Source organism: Saccopteryx leptura, chromosome 3 (assembly GCF_036850995.1).
Source record: "Saccopteryx leptura isolate mSacLep1 chromosome 3, mSacLep1_pri_phased_curated, whole genome shotgun sequence".
NCBI lineage: Eukaryota > Metazoa > Chordata > Mammalia > Chiroptera > Emballonuridae > Saccopteryx > Saccopteryx leptura.
Window position 1 is genome coordinate 332,698,630 of NC_089505.1, and position 18,467 is coordinate 332,717,096.

Sequence of the window (18,467 nt, forward strand, 5' to 3'; positions counted from 1 at the left end):
ACGGCGGGGGGGGAGCGGCCGGCGCGCGGGGGAAAGAGCGGGCCGGGCCCACAGCTTCCCTTCCTCCGCTTGGCACTGCCCTTAGAGCTCGCCCCCTGGGAATCTGAAGACACCGGGAGCGCGCAGAGATGCCCCTCCCAGAACGCGGGCGGGGACTCGGCCGCCAGCGCCCCCCTCCCGAGGCCGCTTTGGCGGTGGCGCGACCCCGCCCTCCGGCGCCTGTCCTTCCTCCGGCTCTCAGCCAGTGCTCCGCGCCGGACCCGGCCGCGCCGTTCGGCCTCCCGCCCCTTGCGGCTCTTCACCCCCGCGGTCCCAGCCTCCGAGGGCCGGGGCCGCCGCTGCCGCTGCAGGACGGGGAGGCGGGCCATGGCCTCCTGCGTGGGGAGCAGGACCCTGAGCAAAGATGATGTGAACTACAAGATGCATTTCCGGATGATCAACGAGCAGCAAGTGGAGGACATTACCATCGACTTCTTCTACCGGCCGCACACGATCACTCTGCTCAGTTTCACCATCGTCAGCCTCATGTACTTCGCTTTCACCAGGTGAGGCGAGGCGGGCCGGGCTGCGCGGGGGGCGCACCGTGGGCGCAGGGAAGGGGCGGGCGGGAGGCGGTGGTGGAGAGCGTGGCCCGGTGTGGCTCCGGGTGAGGAAGCGGCTGGCCTCTCCTCGCACACGCGCGCAGACCTGCCGCCCACGCGGCTCCTCCGCGGGCCCGGTGTCTAGCAGGACACTCAACCCCTTGCAGCCCCTCTGCACCGGCGTTCCCCCCTACCCTCCAGCCCCCACCCCCACTCCTGTCTCTACCGCCTCTCCCCATACAGCCTCGGGCTACCTGGGAACACTCGCGGATCATCTAGCAAGATTCCCCACTCTTCTGCCTCACTCAGCATCTCTCCCCATTCACAACACGACACCGGCCCCCTCCTCTCCAGTCCGCGTTTCTACCCAACACACCACATGAATGATCTCGAATGCACCACTTTGAGAACATACCGCCACTCACTGTAAACACCACAGTCCACAGCGTCCGCACTCACCAGGCCCAGGCCACAACCAGCCCCGTTCCCGTGGAACTACTTCAGAATTCGGCACGACCCACCATAAAAAATGCATGAGGTGCATTACACTTCCCATATGCGGGGCTCACGAATCATCTAGCATAAACCCTCCCCCAGCCTAAAACACGAACTGCAGACACCCACATTGAAGTGGACCTTTCTCCTAGCACAGTCAGTTCTCATCACTCGTGTACAATGCTACATAAACAAGATGCACCTTAATCACCTAACACACTTGCTGAAATGAGATTGCCAAGCAATTGTAACATGCCTAGTGTATAGAAAGTGCAATAGAAGTGTTAAAACACATAAACGTCACACAATATAGCACAATTCATCCCTCTGAAAACACACATAACCACACACACACACACACACACACATAGTCAAAGCACTTCTAATATATATACACCTGTGCATAGTTACTACCCAGTCCAACTCTTGACACCCACATCTTATAACTGTCACTGGACACGTGGCCCCCCAACTCCAACCCAAGGGAATTAACTAGTCCCTGGTTCATAATGACATACAACCCATGGTTCCTACTTACAAGGATTCTGAATGAACCTTTTAAAGAAAGGAAAGCCATGTTTACCAACCATTATGACTTAAAGGACCAACTCAAGGAAATGTGCTTTTGGAGCCAGATGGTTGGTTTCAAAACTGTGTGTTACCTTTCTCTAAGCCCTAGGATCCACACCTGTAACATGGGGTAAAATGTGTACTTGCCTCTTATGGTGTTATGAAGATTGAGTGAGCATGTGTGAATGCACTTAGCAGAATACCTGGTGCATGATGCACAGTTAATGTCAGTTACTTCTTTCCCAGCACTTTTATCCAACAACTAATGGTTCTCAGTCCAGGCCAACAGCATGTGTGCAGGGCTACATTCAGTGATCACAAGCTTTGGGAAAACTTCTTAAGAATGCTAAACGGATTATAATGCGAGGGACAGCATTGCTCCTACATACTCCCTTGGGAATGATTGCAATTTTTCTGATTTTCATAAAACTAATACTATCCTCCCATATTACACTTGTTTCTTGCCTCTGTAATTCATTAGACTTGGTTTTTATTTTAAGTGTTTATCCAATTTCATGAATCTACCTAAAACTATAAAGCTATAAAGCATATATAACAGTTACTTTTAATGATTGAGGATACAGCCTACTATTATTGTAAAGTCTTCTGTTAATGCTCTGCTGTGGCATAAAACCAGATCTTTTCACAGTATCCAACCAAGAATACATTTTTAGCTTTGGAGAGAAATCAGTCTTGTTTCTAATTATGATTACCCTCAAATACTTCATCACGTCCTCTGATTTTAAAACTTAATAGCTTTGTGACCACTTAATTTTGCTAAGCTTCAATTTCCGCATCTGTATGTAAAATAAAGATAGTAATACGTCACAGGGTTATCTGTCATGAGAGTGCAATTCTTTTTTTTTTTTTTTACAGAATCTGTGTTTAGCTCAGTGTAGATAGTAAATGCTCAATAAACAGTAGCAGTTGTTATTAATCATTTTATTGTATGCTAATTAATGTCTTCAAAATTGTATTTGTCATTGAGGATGTAGTATGCTAACTGAGAAAAAGTATAAATATAAAGGCATTGGAAAAATGGACATTGCTTTGCTTGGATAACATATATGCCTGTTTCATATTAACTTCAATTTAACTTGATTCCATATGTGGGTTGGCAATGATGGAATTAGTGTAGGAGTTTAATTGGAAATTATATTTGTTTTATATAATGAGAAACAATGAGCAGTTTGCTTCAGCCTTTTAGACCCATTCAGAATAGATCTCTTCCTCTTTTCTCATATAGGAAGTCACATTCTTCTGGAATTTTCCTTTTATTGCATATTCTGCCAAAGCAGTTGATAAACTGCAGTAGTGAAAATATAGGAAATAAAAACGAATTTTAACAGCTTGTCAAAAGTAATAGAAAAGGCATAAATAATCTGAATCTCAAGTTACGGCCTTTTCCAAAAAGGATAATTTTATTTCTTCCATTAATCTCATAGGATCAGAAATCACACACTGAAGAAATAATTACTAATAAATTTCACCACGCTTAAAATAAAAAACACCATTACTACAATTAGTAAATACTGTGTCCTACTCATGTTTAGTAATGATTTGAACCCTTTAAAGTAGGACATTACAGTGATAGCTGTATCTTCCTCCATAAAAATCAAAAGCAATTGTTTGGTATGTTTGAACTTGCTGAGTAAATACTATAAGCAAAGCTCACCTTCCCAAGTTAAATTTTTTTTTTCTTTTTGAGACAGAGAGACAGAGAGGGATAGATAGGGACAGACAGGCAGGAAGGGAGAGAGATGAGAAGCATCAGTTCTTCATTGTGGCACCTTAGTTGTTCACTGATTACTTTCTCATATATGCCTTGACTAGGGGCCACAGCAGAGTGAGTAACCTCTTGCTCAAGCCAGCAACCTTGGGCTCAAGCTGGTGACCTCGAGGTTTCAAACCTGGGTCCTCTGTGTCCCAGTCCTACACTCTATCCACTGTGCCACTGCCTAGTCAGGCCTGAGTTAAAAAAATTTATGGACAAGAAATTACAGTTGAAATTCAATGGTGACAGATATGTCAAAGGAATATTATGGGGTTTTGATCCCCTTATGAATCTTTTGATAGATGAATGTGTGGAGATAGGGATGCCTGGGCAACAGAACAATATTGGAGTGGTGATAATATGAGAAAATAGTATCATCATGAGGAAGCCTTGGAACAAGTACAAAGAATGGCTGTGTTCACCAGAGAAATCAACTGCTTCACATGTCCCCTTCCCATAGCCCCTATATTATTTACTACAGTTTAAAAATCGAATGGTATACATTTTCTCATTGTACTTTTGTTAAGTAAACTTCTGATGAGATCGGGCGCGTTCAGGGTGGTATGGCCGTAGACTTAAGTAAACTTCTGTATAGGTCAAAAATAAAAGATTGAAAGTAGTGACTTCTTAAATAAAAATTATTTGTGCTCTTTTGTAATGATTATCTCTGGTACCTCATACTTATAACAGGATTTTAGTTGGATGACTGTTCAGAGCAATTCTTTCAGTAAAACTTTAGAAAATGTCTTAAAGTTTGTTTTTCAAAGACTCATAGTCGAGAATAGGCGATAGAATACTTTTGGGGTGTCATATTACTAGTGTGTGAGTACCTGGGTCATGTCACATGCTCCAGAGGCACAGCAAGAATTTAGGATAGTGACTGATTAGATGCCTCACACAGAAGTCTGAGACAGGTTTGGATTTGTCAAGTAGTTCTTTGTTAAATAGCAACTAGGCCAACTCACTGTTAAATCATAGCATTAAAATGTCCTGTCCCTATTACTGTCATTAAAAATAAAAAGAGATGCTATTGAATCAGTCTCTTCAAAATTTGAAAAAGCTCATTTTGCTACCATTTATAATAAGCATTTCTATACATTAAATGCTTTCACATATTAGTTTTTTCGCCAAAGTGGGGTATGGTAAACCTTTTTCTAAGCTCATAGTATAATAATAATTACTGAGGTGCTTCATATTTACTCTGCTTACAGAGGCTGGTACACTTGTAAATGTGAATGGTCTTAGCTTAAAAAATAAATCTGGATATTTGAAAACACCAAAATCTACTAAATCACGTTCACAGCAACCCAACTCTCCTTAAGAGGCACCTCGCAATAAAACAGTGGGATCTGCCTCTCCAGTAGTACCGTATTTCCCATGGAGAAGACGCTCCCATGTATAAGATGCACCTTAATTTTGGGGCCCGATATTTGAAAAAAAAATGTACTACATAAAATTATTGAACTCAATTTTTTTTCATCATAAAATTCATACAATTCCTCATAACTGTCAAAACTCCCATCCATTAGTTTATCCTCATCTGTGTCTGATGAAGAATCACTTGTCTTCAACAATGAGCGCAAAGAGAAGCGAGAAAAAGCAGGAAATGCAAATAGAAAAGATGCACCCAGGTTTTAGACCCCAAATTTTTCCCCCCAAAAGTGAGTCTTATACATGGGAAAATACGGTACTTGTCCAAGGAATGGTGTCACTTGCCTAGAAGAGATTGTCTTCCTGCAGCTTACTGTTCCTAAGTGATTTCAACTGGTCTGTTCTAAGTTTCTCCTTGACATGGGACTAAGAAGATGGACGGAGGCAGGGAAATGGACAGACCTTTGATTTCTTTATTTGTATTTACCTATTAATAATGGTTTTTACTTCACTTCCCTTAGTGGCTTTGGAATTCTAATTCTTCTCATATCATTAAGCCATCTAGTTCCCCCTCCATGTCACTTCCCTTATGGATACCTGCTTGCCTTTCCTGCCCTCTCCCTTTTAGATTATATAGATCACATTAGAAAACATCTCCTGATACTTCCGATTCTGTCATTTCGGTCCGGTTTCCTTTATGTACGTCATGTTCTTTCCCTATAGCAGAAGGCCTGCCTGTCCTTGTTCCTCAACACCAGCTATACTCAGTGACAGTACACCAGGCTGTGTACTGGGGTTAAACCAATCCTCGAGGTGACCAGAGCGCCCTGTTAGGTGGCACCCTCTAAAGAGGTCCAGTTAATAGTGACCCTTAACATTTTTCTTTCCTACTTCCTATTTGAATCATATTTTAAAATTGAATTTAAGCATATTTTTATTATATTTATACAGTACATATTATTACATTTATTCTTATACTTATTTCTGGTGTTTTATGCTCCTAATAAGATTATAAACATACTGAAGGGGAAAATGTGTCATATATTTCCTTGGGGGTCTTGTATAGTTTATCATCACCAGGTCTAATTGGGCTTTATAGCTTTCAGAGTTCTCTTTTCCTGCTTAGGCCTTGGCTCAGCAAACCCCCAGCCCTTCGGAATAACACCCTCACAGTCCTTTATCCCATCTCCCTCCAGTTCATTCCCCACAGGGCTGTCCTCATGACCTTTTAACAAAATCGTGATCCAACTTTCCCCGACATACATCCTTTCTCTGGATCCCTATCACCTGTAGGAAGTGCAGCTGGACCCTAAGGTTTTTCATTATAGAGTAGATCTGCTTCCAGCCTTCCCCCAGCCCCACCTGTACACAGCACACACAGCAGGCCCAGGCAGTTCACTAGCCTCACACCCAGGGCTGGGTTGGTAGCGCTCTGACTGGAGAACACATCCCTGCACCACCTTCCTACTCATGAGCTAATGGCCTTCTTCACAGCCCCTCCCAGACACTTTCTGATTGTTCCAGAAAGCATACAGGAAGAAATCTTTATATGTATCCAAAGCCCTTTTATTATTGTATCTTACAGCATTGTTTCTATATCAGTTTCTAGAGACCAAATATCTTAACCTTCCCAGGGAACATACCTAATAAATGCTGAGTAAATCAAAATAAGAAATACATTTATCAAGTAAGAACTTTAAAAAATATTACTATTCTGCCTGACCAGGTGGTGGCGCAGTGGATAGAGCATTGGCCTGGGATGCTGAGGACCCAGGTTTGAAATCCCCAAGGTCGCTGATTTGACCGCGGCTACATCTACCTTGAACGTGGGGTAGCTGGCTTGAATAGCCAGCGTGGGATCATAGTCTTGACCCCATGGTCACTGGCTTGAGTCCAGGGTCACTGGCTTGAGCAAGGGGTCACTCGCTCTGCTGGAGCCCCCTGGTCAAGGCACATATGAGAAAGCAATCAGTGAACAACTAAGGTACCACAACAAAGAATTGATGCTTCTCGTCTCTCTCCCTTCCTGTCTGTCTGTCTGTCTCTCTTGCTATATATGTGTGTGTGTGCGTGTTTATTTTTTCCCCCCCGTAGTTGCTATCTTAACTATAATTCTTGACAAGGATCATAACTTTTTATAAAATGAACTGAATGTTGTCTTCACATATAACACCAAAGCTAGTCCTGTCTACCTGGTAAGCCAGGACTAAATATTCCATTGAGAGAGAGGATCCTTAAACAGACTAGCCTCATAAAAAAAACGCCGCCTGTGTCTCAGGTTCAAAGACTCATATCAAAGGGAAGGGAAGGAGAAGATACGAGGTGGAGGGGAGAACAGCCCAGCAGCAGCCTTAGGAGTCAGGACAAAGGCTGGACTTTCTTGTGTGCCCAACCCAGGGACACAGTCTAGTCTAAAGATTGTATGTAAGTGAATAGAGTATGTGGTGGTCTCCTGAAGTCTCCTGTAGTCACCCACTGCCTGTAGTCAGAAATTAAACTAACAGCCTGTATCCAAAATTTTTTCTGAGTGCAGTTTTTTCTTTTTTTAAAAACTCCATGCTTTCATTAAACATTTCCATCTTTTAGGACAGCCTGTCTTCCCAGGGTAGTTCCTTGTAGTGGCTGAAACAGTGATTGGACAGGAGTTGAGGTGTCTGCATACTTGCTTAGCTAAACACTGGGACAGGAAAGTCATAACATCTTGCTCTTTTTGGCACCCCACTATAGAGAATGCTTGCTGTTGCCAAGCATTGTGCTGGACCCTGGAGGCACCTGGGAGGTGTAAGATATGACTCGTGCTCTCTTGTGATCTGTTCATTTGTGTTTTCACTGTATGTGGTCAGGGCTACTTCTTGGCATGCATGCCTCTGGAGCGCCTCCGAAATTTAGCAGAAAAAAAATGGGGTTGCTTTCATAAACACGTCTGTAACATCCTGGTAAATGTGTATTCTTAACCTAGAGCCAGCGTTCCAGAAACCCTGGCTACTACTTCCACTCTGTTTCTGTGTAACTGTGGGCAAGATAAAGCAAGAGCTTGCTCTTCCTCATTCTGCAAGTAAAGATAATCCCACTACCCTCTACACCGCCAACCCCCCAAAAACAGCTGTGGAGCAGTTAAGTAAAATGCCAGTTGGGATAGTTCTTTGCAACTTTTGGAGCTGCGTAGACCTAGGAGTTGAGAGTTCAGAAATCCGTCACAGCATCACATTGGAAGCTTGAGGACTATTGTTTTTTGTTGATGTAATGCAAAATGTCTTAGCTGAGCGAGACTCCTGAGGCCAGGAAAAGTTGGGATGGGGATTAGGCAGCTCTGAAAGCAAGTTCTGAACTTCCCTGGGAAGTGGGAACCTGACCACACCTTCATGAAGCCTCTAGGACAGTGGTTCCCAACCTTTTTTGGGCCATGGACCGGTTTAATGTCAGAAAATATTTTCACGGACCGGCCTTTAGGGTGGGATGGATAAATGCACAAAATAAAATTATGCGACTGGCGTAAAAACTGTGGTATTTTTAAATATAATTGTCGAATTTACGAGACAAGCGTCAAGAGTGAGTCTTAGACAGATGTAACAGAGGGAATCTGGTCATTTTAAAAAAATAAAACATCATTCAGACTTAAATTTAAATAAAACGGAAATAATTTAAGTTATTTATTCTTTCTCTACAGACCGGTACCAAATGGCCCACGGGCTGGTACCGGTCCGCGGCCCGGGGGTTGGGAACCTCTGCTCTAGGAGACATAACAGCCCCATGAGCAGGGCCAGTCATGTGAACAATTGAGTAGTTCTTTGTGGGGTTGTCAGGTTTATCAAAGACAGTTCCAGCAAATTAAAACCAAACAAAACACAAAATATTTTCGCAAGCTAACAGGCTAAGATAATAATTTAGTTTTATGTCTCATTATTCCTTTTGATTGTGATTCTATCAAGATAAGGATCACATCTGTTCATTTTTGTCTTCTCAGACCCCAGAATAGTACCTATCCCAATGATAGGCAGTAGCTACGTGAGGGAATGAGTGGAAGTAAATGAAGAGCATTCATCCATTGTGAACTAATAACTGACCCTTCTGTGCCGGGCTCTGATCTAAGTACTGGCCATGTGTTAAGTTATTTTATCCTCCCAACAGCCCTGTGAGGTAGAACTATCATTATCCTTGATGAACTGGAGAGGAGACCAGAGCACAGAGAAGTTAGGTAATCTGCCCAAGGTCACACAGGCTGATGAATGTTGAAGCCAGGATTCCAGCCCAGGCATTCTCGCCCCAAGCCTCTTAAAGGGGAGAAAACTTGAACTTTGGAGCCAGGCCCCATCAGTAAAATGTGACTGTGGTCGATTATTTCTCTCTCTTGGGGTGATACAAAGCTTAAGATAACCTAATATGCAAGGCAGCTGGCATTCCGAGTGAGGCACAGATAAGGTGGATGTTCAGAGCTAACTAGTTCTTATCCTCTAATTGGGTGTTTTAGTCACCAATGTGATCTTTTGGCCTTTGCAGCCAAGTTGCTTTTCATGATTATGGAAAATTTCTGTATACCTCAGTGTATGGTTATGTTTCAAGCTTACTGAGAGTTTAGAGAGGTTATCCTCATACCAGACCATAGAGAATAATAGCCCCTGTGTGGGGAGGTTGTCTGGAGGTTGGTGGTAGGGAGGACTTGGGCGACTTCATTTGTAATGCTTTCAGTTCCTTCTGGACACCTACCTCTGGACTCGGAGCATATTCTTACCACTCAGCAAACTCAGGGTATGTAGCTGGGCCACGCCTGATACGACTCAGATGTCTTCTTAAGCTCATCTACCGCCCTCCAGTCTTTGCTCTTCCTGTTCTGTATACTTTTAGTTGATCTAATGACTTGTTGTCCATCTTTGATAACGTTTTTTTTTTTTCTAACTAGGCAAATATAAAACTACCAACTTTTCAGGCCCACTGCAATTTTATTCAGGTTGTTTAATTGATCTTTTTTTCTCCTGAAACTAGGGCATTCATTTGGTCTTTCCTTTCTAATAAAATTGTTCAAAATTTGCAAAATTGTCATTTCAATGGTTGTATATCAGTATTTATTTCTAATCTCCAGTTCTTAGAAATTTAATGTCGATGTATGTTTTCAGGTATATTGATTAGTAGGTAATTGATTTGCTGATTTACTCTAGTCATTTATTTAATTTAAATTTTAATTAACTTTTTTGAAAAGAAGAATGTGTCCACATTGCTTGATATCCAGGTATAAGCACAAGTTACAAATTATATACACATACACACACCCTTTTATGTACAAAATAGTACAAAAAACTTGTTCTATAACTTGCTTTATTTACTTCATGGTCTCTCTTAAATTATTGTTTCAGCTAATTCTTTTATTTTTTTTTAATTTATTCATTTTAGAGAGAGAGAAAGGGAGAGAGAGGGAGAGACAGAGAAGGGGGGGAACAGGAAGCACCAACTGCTATCTGTGCCTAGGTAAGCCCAGGGTTTTGAACCAGCAACCTCAGAGTTCCAGGTCTATGCTTTATCCACTGCGCCACCACGGTCAGGCTGTTTCAGTTAATTCATAAAAAGCTTCTTCATTTTTTTTACAGCTGCCTAATATTCTATTATGAGATGGGACCATAATTTTATTTAATCAGTCCACTTTTGGTGGACATATAGCTTGTTTCTAATGTTGCGTGAATACATGTAATGCCCCAGTGAGCAGCCTTGAACATGTAATTTTTGTACAAATGATGGTATATCTGTGGAATAAATTCCCATGTATGGGATTGTAAAGTCACAAGGTATATGAATGTGTAAATTTAATGTGTTGCCAAATTGCCCGCCATGGAGGTGGTTTAAATTTATACTACCACCAGCAGTGTGTGAGAATACCTGTTTGTTTCTTCATATCTTTATTAGCTTAGTCATTAAATTCTTACCTGTGTCCATAAAATGGATGAAAAAAAGGTCTCTCAGTGTTATTTTGCCGTCTCTTACCATGAGCAAGGTTGAGCATCTTTTCACTTACCTTGAGAGCCATTATATTTCCACACCAAACTGTCTATTCATATGCTTTGATCTTATTTCTATTTGTTTTTCTTTATGCATTTGTTCTTTTAATTAATTAGGGAGGGTACTTTATATATTAGGGAAATTAACACTTTGCCTTGACCTGAGTTGCAAATATTTTTTCAAGTTTATCACTTTTTCTTTACTGATTTATTTGCTGTACCTATTTGCCTAATTTTTTCTTTATCACTTCTGAGTTTGTGTCTTACTTTAGAAGGGTCTTCCCTACTCTGAGGTTTTTGTATTTTTATTATTATTATTTTCCCATCATTTCTGATAGAATTTTTTACTTTTATTCTTTGAATGATCCAGAACATATTTTGGTATAAAGTGTGAATTATGGAGTCAATTTTCTTTTCCCAGGTAACACTCACTCATTTCAGCTTTGCTTTTATTTTGTAACTTACAAATTATGTGTCCCATCAAACTCTCTGATGCCATCCATGTTCATCTAACATGGGTCATATTGATTTAGGAAGATATAATTTTCTCAGAAGGCAGCTTGTCATGAAGATCATCATCTTCAGAGTCTAGCAGACCTGATTTTGAATGCTTACTCTTTAACTTACATACGCAACATTAGGCAAGCTATATAACCTTTCTGAGCCTTTGTTATCACATTTGTAAATCAATTGGATTGGATTTTCTAATCTAGAGTCACCACCAATGTGGTCTTGTGGTCATTGCAGCCAATTTGCTCTTTATGATTAACTATTGAAAATTTCTGTTAATACTCCATTTTGCAAATTAGAGATAATGTTTATAAACTCCCATATAGTGCCTGGCACACAGTAGATATCTGATAAAGGAGAGCTATTATTATTGTCTTTATCATTACCAATATCAGTAGTGTGATGTTGGTCTGAATGAGAACATTGTGCCCCCTACTCCCTGTGGGTAGCCATTCTTCGGTAAAAGCTGGTGTTGCTGGAAATTGGACATGGTTTCCCCACTTAAGCCAAAGGGCTTCACAAGTACCCTAGTAATTATTTGGCTGGCATTCTTATCAGGCTGGCATTCTTTGGGCTATGTTCATAACTTCTGGGCAAACGTTAAATCATTAGTGTGCCCATTAATACAAGATTGCAGTTTGCTGCAGGAGGAAGTCTGTCTGATTCTGTAGTTTGGTTTTGTAATCAGATCTGTATGGAATTAACAGTTAAGCATTGTTTGTCCAGCCTCCGTGTTAGTGCTGTTTGGTCATATGAAGATCTAGGAAGCATGTAGATCTATATGATCTCTTACTTAGTACCTTATGTTCAATGCTATCATAAGTCTGGAAATTATTTAATGGAATACAGAAACTTAGTCTAAACAGAAGTTGAGATCTAAATTAACTTTTGTTTTTAAAACAATAGCCCAGGACCTACTCTTTAATTAGGTAATTCACTATTGTTTCACTCCATACTTTATCATGCATTCTGATGTTCTAAATTTTTTTCATGTTAACTTGGTTTTCTTCTTACATACTTTTTGACATTTCCTTTAGTAATGTTTAAGCTTAATTTTTGTTTTTGAATGTTGTTTTCAAGTTTTTCCCCATATAAACTCAACTTTTTGTAATCATTTTTAAATTTATTGCTATGTTTCAGTATCTAAAATATCTCTTTCCACTTCTTCATTTCTTATTTTCTGTCTATTCATCCTGCATAGTTTTAAACTGAAATACTGAACTTCCCTTTCCCAAGCTTCTCAGTAATTGTCGATAATTCACAAAATCTTACTGTCTTATATTTCTCTTTTCCCTTTTTTGTTTACTTCTCTTGATCCCCAAATATGTTACTAGACTTTTTTTTTTTAATGTGAATTGTCAAAATCTAATTCTTCTTCATTATCAATGTTAAGAAAATTTTCATTTGGGTATTTTTACTTGGTTTTACATAATAAATTTTCTCCCTAATCAATAATTAGTCTACTAATAACTACTTGAGGGCTTACTATGTGCCAGGCTTCGAGAATACAAGTAAATAATTTTCTGCCTCCTGCAGTTTACTTTCTGTAGGGAAGACAAACAACATATAAACCAACAAATGGAATTATTTCAGTTACTGGAGTTATAGAGGAGCTGAATATAGTAATAAATTAGAAATGACTAGGCAGGACAGGGAGGGAGCTCATCTCTTTTCTTTACAATTCTTTGTCTTCTGATCTGATTTTAAGTCTTGTGTTTTGTTTTCTCTTGATTTTTCTTTTAACATTGTTTTACTGGTGCCTTCTTTTTTGTTGTTTGTTTGTTTTTGTTTTTTACAGAGACAGAGAGAGAGTCAGAGTGAGGGATAGACAGGGATGGACAGACAGGAACGGAGAGATGAGAAGCATCAATCATCAGTTTTTCGTTGTGACACCTTAGTTGTTCATTGATTGCTTTCTCATATGTACATTAACTGCGGGCCTTCAGCAAACCGAGCAACCCCTTGCTTGAGCCAGCGACCTTGGGTCCAAGCTGGTGAATTTTTTTTTTTTTTCTCAAACCAGATGAGCCCACGCTCAAGCTGGCAACGCAGGGTCTCGAACCTGGGTCTTCCGCATCCCAGTCCACCGCCTGGTCAGGCTGGTACCTTCTTTTTACTCCATATTCCCCTCTTTTCCATTCATCCTTTAGATAGCCAATTGCCTACCTTGAAGGATTGATTATATCATTTCATTGCATTATGCCCTTCCTCCTTATAATCTTACTAGAAAGCCCGGCGGTCATACGAAATGACCGCTGTTCTAGATATTATAAATTGTAATTAAAATGAGTTGTGCAAAGGTGTCTGCTAATTCAAACTGAATTACCCAGGGCAGGCGGCGAGGACGCCCCGCCTTTGATCTAAGTTACGATCACAGACAATGGCCATGGCAGTGCTGATTGCTGGCTCATTGCTTGCTATAGCATTAGAGGCCAACTTTTTTTCAACTTCATGCATCATTTTATATGCAGTAGCAAATGGGTTAATGTCTTGAAATAATTCCCCCATTTCATTAAGTAAGGTCTCAGGAACTCTTTTATTCCATTCTGAACGTGCCGAACTGGCTTCTGAGGGATCAAGTATATCTAATTGAGCAAACTTTCTTTTCCCGTCAGAAGGATGCAAAGTTCCAGTTTGATGGTAAACTTGACCATGAAGTCGAAAGCAATAAAGTCCAGGTCCAGGCAAGTCAATTGGTTTGTTTCCCATGGACACAAAAGCAAACGAACTATTAATGGATCGAATGCTATCCATGTCCTGTTTGCTATTTGGATGCTGATTAGTCAATAATTTATTAAAGAGTGGTGGATAGTTCTCAATTAGTGGAACTACAATGTTTTCGTACTTGCAACATTGAGAAAATCCTTTCTTGCCACGGTCAAATCGATTAGTTTCTAACTTGAAGTTTAAGGACTGACAGTGTTCACATTTAATATTCATGTCACCAGAGGAATGCTCAAAAATTAAAGTTTCTTCATTTGAAACTGTTTTAATCCTTTTTGCGTTTCGGTCAGCATTACTCTTGTCGTTTTTTTGCATTTCTCTGCTGCCTTTGTTCAAGGGACTCATTTTGTCGAGACAGGCTTTTTTGTCTTGCATCTGAGGCAAGCCTTGTTTCTCTATGCTCATCAGTCTCATTTTGCCGAGAAAGACGCATTTGCTCTGCGACTGAAGCAAGCCTTGTCTTTCTCTGCTCAGTGGTTTCTTTTTGTCGAGAAAGCCGTTTTTGTGCAGCTTTAGCTCCTTTTTTCTCCTCTTCAGTGCTGTATTTTCTAGGAGGCATTCTTAAAAGAAATTACGTTAAGACGTAGTTTTTATGTAAAACAGATGATTGCCAATGCAAACAAATGTTCACCTTCCCCCTGACCCGCTCAATTTGCATTCAGCCATGGCAACTTCACCCCATTGGCTAGTACAGTTACGCAAGCAACCAATAAGCTATCGGCGACAAACAGACACTTAAGCCACATATAATAAAGATGCTTTTTTTATGATCCATGAAAAATTTCTTTGCCAGGTGTCTATCATGAAGGTCATCTTTGGTTATTCTTGAATCCAAAAGGAATTTCTTCAAAATAAACCTTACCCTTTGACATCCTGGGGTTTTTTTGTTTGTTTTTTAAGAACAGTGATTCTCACATGGTTGTCAGGGCAGAATGTGTGTTGCCGTGTAAGGTTGCCAGTTGCCTACCTTATAAGAACTGGACTTTATTATGAGATTGTATTATTTTAGGAAATGATGATGAATAAGCCCTGGCTATCTGGCTTAGTGGATAGAGCATCGGCACAGTAGGCAGACATCCTGGGTTTGACCCCAATCAGGGCGTACATTAGAAGCAACCTCTGCTTCTCCTCCCCTCCCTCTTCCCTTCTCACAGCCAGTGGTTCATTTGGTGTCAGCCCCAGGCGCTGAGGATGCTCAGTTAATTTGGCCCCAGACTGAGGTTGCGAGGTATATTCCCGTCCAGGTTCATGCGGGAGTCTGTCTCTGTTTTCCTTTCTCTCACTTAAAAAAAAAAAAGAAAGAAACAATAATGAATAGTAAGTAGTGTATGTAATGCCTTTGCTCAGCAAAATAAAGTTAGCCATCCCCACAGTTTTTAGAACATGAAACTCTGACTCCTTCTAGGTTTAGATCTGAAAATAAATAATGTTCTTTTTCTGTTTTCAGGGATGACTCTGTCCCAGAAGACAACATCTGGAGGGGTATCCTCTCTGTTATTTTCTTCTTTCTTATCATCAGTGTATTAGCTTTCCCCAATGGTAAGTGATGTACTGCTTTATCACATTTCTCCTGTGCATTGTGCCCTTTTGGTATTTTTGAGATGCATGCCATATAGAAATGAGACTAAAAGATGGAATAATAAATAATTGGAGTTCTGTCTGTTGGTTGGGGCGCAAGCTGTGGAGGCAGCCTCTCCATTCTGCCACTTCCGAGCTCTAGCCAAGTTAAGAGTGCTTCAGTTACTCTCTAAAGTGGAGATAACAGGTAGGTACTATTGTAAGTGTTAACTCAACTAATACATGTTAAATTCTCCGCATAGCAACTGACAAATTACACTCTCTCAGTGAATGTCAGCTGCTGTTCTTGTTGCTATTTTTGTTTTTACCATTCTAGCTGTAAGTGCTCAATTGTTCAGTTACTCCTTTTTGCTAAGGACAGGGTCAGTGCCATAATGAGTATTAATTTGTCATGTGACCTTTTATCTCAGTAAACTTTGCTCATTATATATTTGGGATATACATTTTCATCAGCAGGTAAAAAAGACTGAGTTTTACCCCCTCCACCCCATCATGATTATAGATAAGGCAAAAACTTTGTTTAAAAAATTAGTTTGCTATTCTGCCATACTTAAAATTCATCCTTTCCTCTGAAGTGTCCTTTACAAATTGCTGTAATTTTTCTCATTCTCCTGTAGTGCCTTCTTCCTAGAATATTATTATTCTCTGTAACCATTTCTAAATGCTCACTTTTTGTTTCCAGTTTCTTTTACAGTTATGATATTTTCAAATTGTTTCAGTCTTTTTTGTGAGTTACACTCCATAAGCCCCATTCAGGTTTTATTTAAGATGTGTGTTTTCTCTATCTTATTTGAATATTCAGTGGAATATAATGTGTAATACAAGAATCTTACTATGAATGTTACTGATTGTGCCATGGCAATGGGATTCTAGCACCAATTCCAGTATACATGTATGTTTTGGGTGGCAGTTTTCTTCCACCAACAAACAATGCGCTGACAGCAACTGGATGTTCTATAATTTAACTCAATTCTGACACTTTACCCAGAGATAGTGTCAGATTGCACAGGTTAAGGAGTCAGACCCCACTTCAGAGACCAGTTGCAAATCTACATTGTTAGCTGTACTTCTGATTGAATGGGCTACAGATCAGAGGTTCTCATAATCCCCTACTTGAGTTCCATTAATTTTCTAGAGGAAACCAGTTTACTCACTAAATAAAGCTCTCAGTTTATTATAAAGGCTGTTCATCAGCAGCCAGATGCAGATATATGAAGTGTGTTCTCAAAGTATGTTGGAAGGAGTGCCTCCTCCAGGAGTACCTCTTTCCTGGCGTCTGCACTAGTTTACCAACTGAAGAGGTTCTCCAAACCCCATCCCTTTGGAGTTTTAGGGAGACCCTATCACATAGGCATGGTTGATTAAATCATTGGCCATTGGTGATTGAAATCTCGACTCTTCTCCCCTGGACTAGTTCTGGGAGTGGAACTGGAAGTTCCAATCCTCCAATCCTGGCTGTGGCTTCACTGCAACCAGCTCGCACCTTTAGGTGCTTCCTAAAAGCCACCTCATTAACATAACAAGAGACACTTTATTGCTCTCATCACCTAGGAAATTAGGAGCTCTGTGTCTGAAACAAGGAGGAAAATCCTGTTCCTAGTATATGTTTATTATAAATCACAGTATCACACGTGGCAGAGCCTTTAGTCTTTTCAAGGTGATGCCAGTAGAATTTTCTTCTGTACTTTTGCTTATATTATGGAGCACTGTGGTTTTTTTTCTTATTTTTTTATTTATTCATTTTAGAGAGGAGAGAGAGTTAGAATGAGAGAGAGAGAGAGAGAGAGAGAGAGAGAGAGAGAAAGAGAAAGAAAGAAAGAAAGAAAAGAAAGAAAGAAAGAAAGAAAGAAAGAAAGAAAGAAAGGAAAGAAAGAAAGAAAGAAAGAAAGAAAAGAAAAGAAAAGAAAAGAAAAGAAAAGAAAAGAAAAGAAAAGAAAAGAAAAGAAAAGAAAAGAAAAGAAAAGAAAGAGAGAGAGAAGGGGGGAGGAGCAGGAAGCATCAACTCCCATATATGCCTTGACCAGGCAAACCCAGGGTTTTGAACCGGTGACCTCAGTGTTCCAGGTCAATGCTTTATCCACTGCACCACCACAGGTCAGGCTCTCTGTGGTTTTTTGATTAAAAAATTTTTTAATTCATTTTAATGAGATGAGAGAGAAGGGAGGTGGGAGGAGGAGCAGGAAGCATCAACTCCCCTATGTGCCTTGACCAGGCAAGCCCTGGGGCTTTGAACTAGTTACCTTCCAGGTCGATACTTTATGCACTGCATCACCACAGCTCAGGCCTGTGGTTTTTGGTAGTAGCATAATAACCCAAGCAATGGTTATCATTATTATTGGCTAGTAGAATAATAACCCAACCAATAAAACTGTGGCTGAATCCTTAAGGCAGTGGTTCTCAAAGTGTGCACCAGGGCACACTGGTGTGCCCTTGAAGATTTCCAGGTGCGTCCTATGGTAGTCCAGAGAAATATGTGCCTGTTGGGGACCAAAATACCAACAGGGTTTTTGGAGTTTAGATTTTTGGGTGGCAGAGGTGTGGGGAATTGGCTGTAAGCTGACAGTCTGCCCAACCCCCCACCTTACTTGCCTGATTAGGTTGCAAAAGGCTGTTAAGCTGTGGTGCTGGATTGTTTACACTACCCCCCATGTTCCCCGGAAAGACTGGAGGCAAGTTTCTTCTATCCTTTGTTTGGTGTAAAGTTAAGGTGATATGTATGGTGGGGGTTTTCTGTACTCAACACAATTAAGAGTAAAAAGAAAGGAATTCTTCACTGTATTGAGGAAATGAGAGTTTACCTTTCAGATATATGCCCAAACATTGAAGAAATTGCTAGGACACATCAGGCTCATGTTTCTCATAAACACAAGAATGAAAAAA

The 18,467-nt window shown here is 40.5% G+C and overlaps 1 protein-coding gene across 2 annotated transcripts in view; it reads left to right on the forward strand.

Moving 5' to 3' along the window:
- The first annotated feature begins 165 nt into the window (after positions 1-165).
- Positions 166-18,467, forward strand: part of PTDSS1 (phosphatidylserine synthase 1) — an 81,884-nt gene continuing 63,582 nt past the window's right edge. Inside the window, exons 1-2 of one of the 2 annotated variants that reach the window (XM_066379177.1) lie at positions 166-545; positions 15,457-15,548. In XM_066379177.1, coding sequence (XP_066235274.1) covers positions 367-545; positions 15,457-15,548 — 271 coding nt within the window. In that variant the 5' untranslated portion in view covers positions 166-366. The remainder of the gene's footprint in view (positions 546-15,456; positions 15,549-18,467) is intronic. The other variant, XM_066379176.1, reaches the window with a different exon arrangement.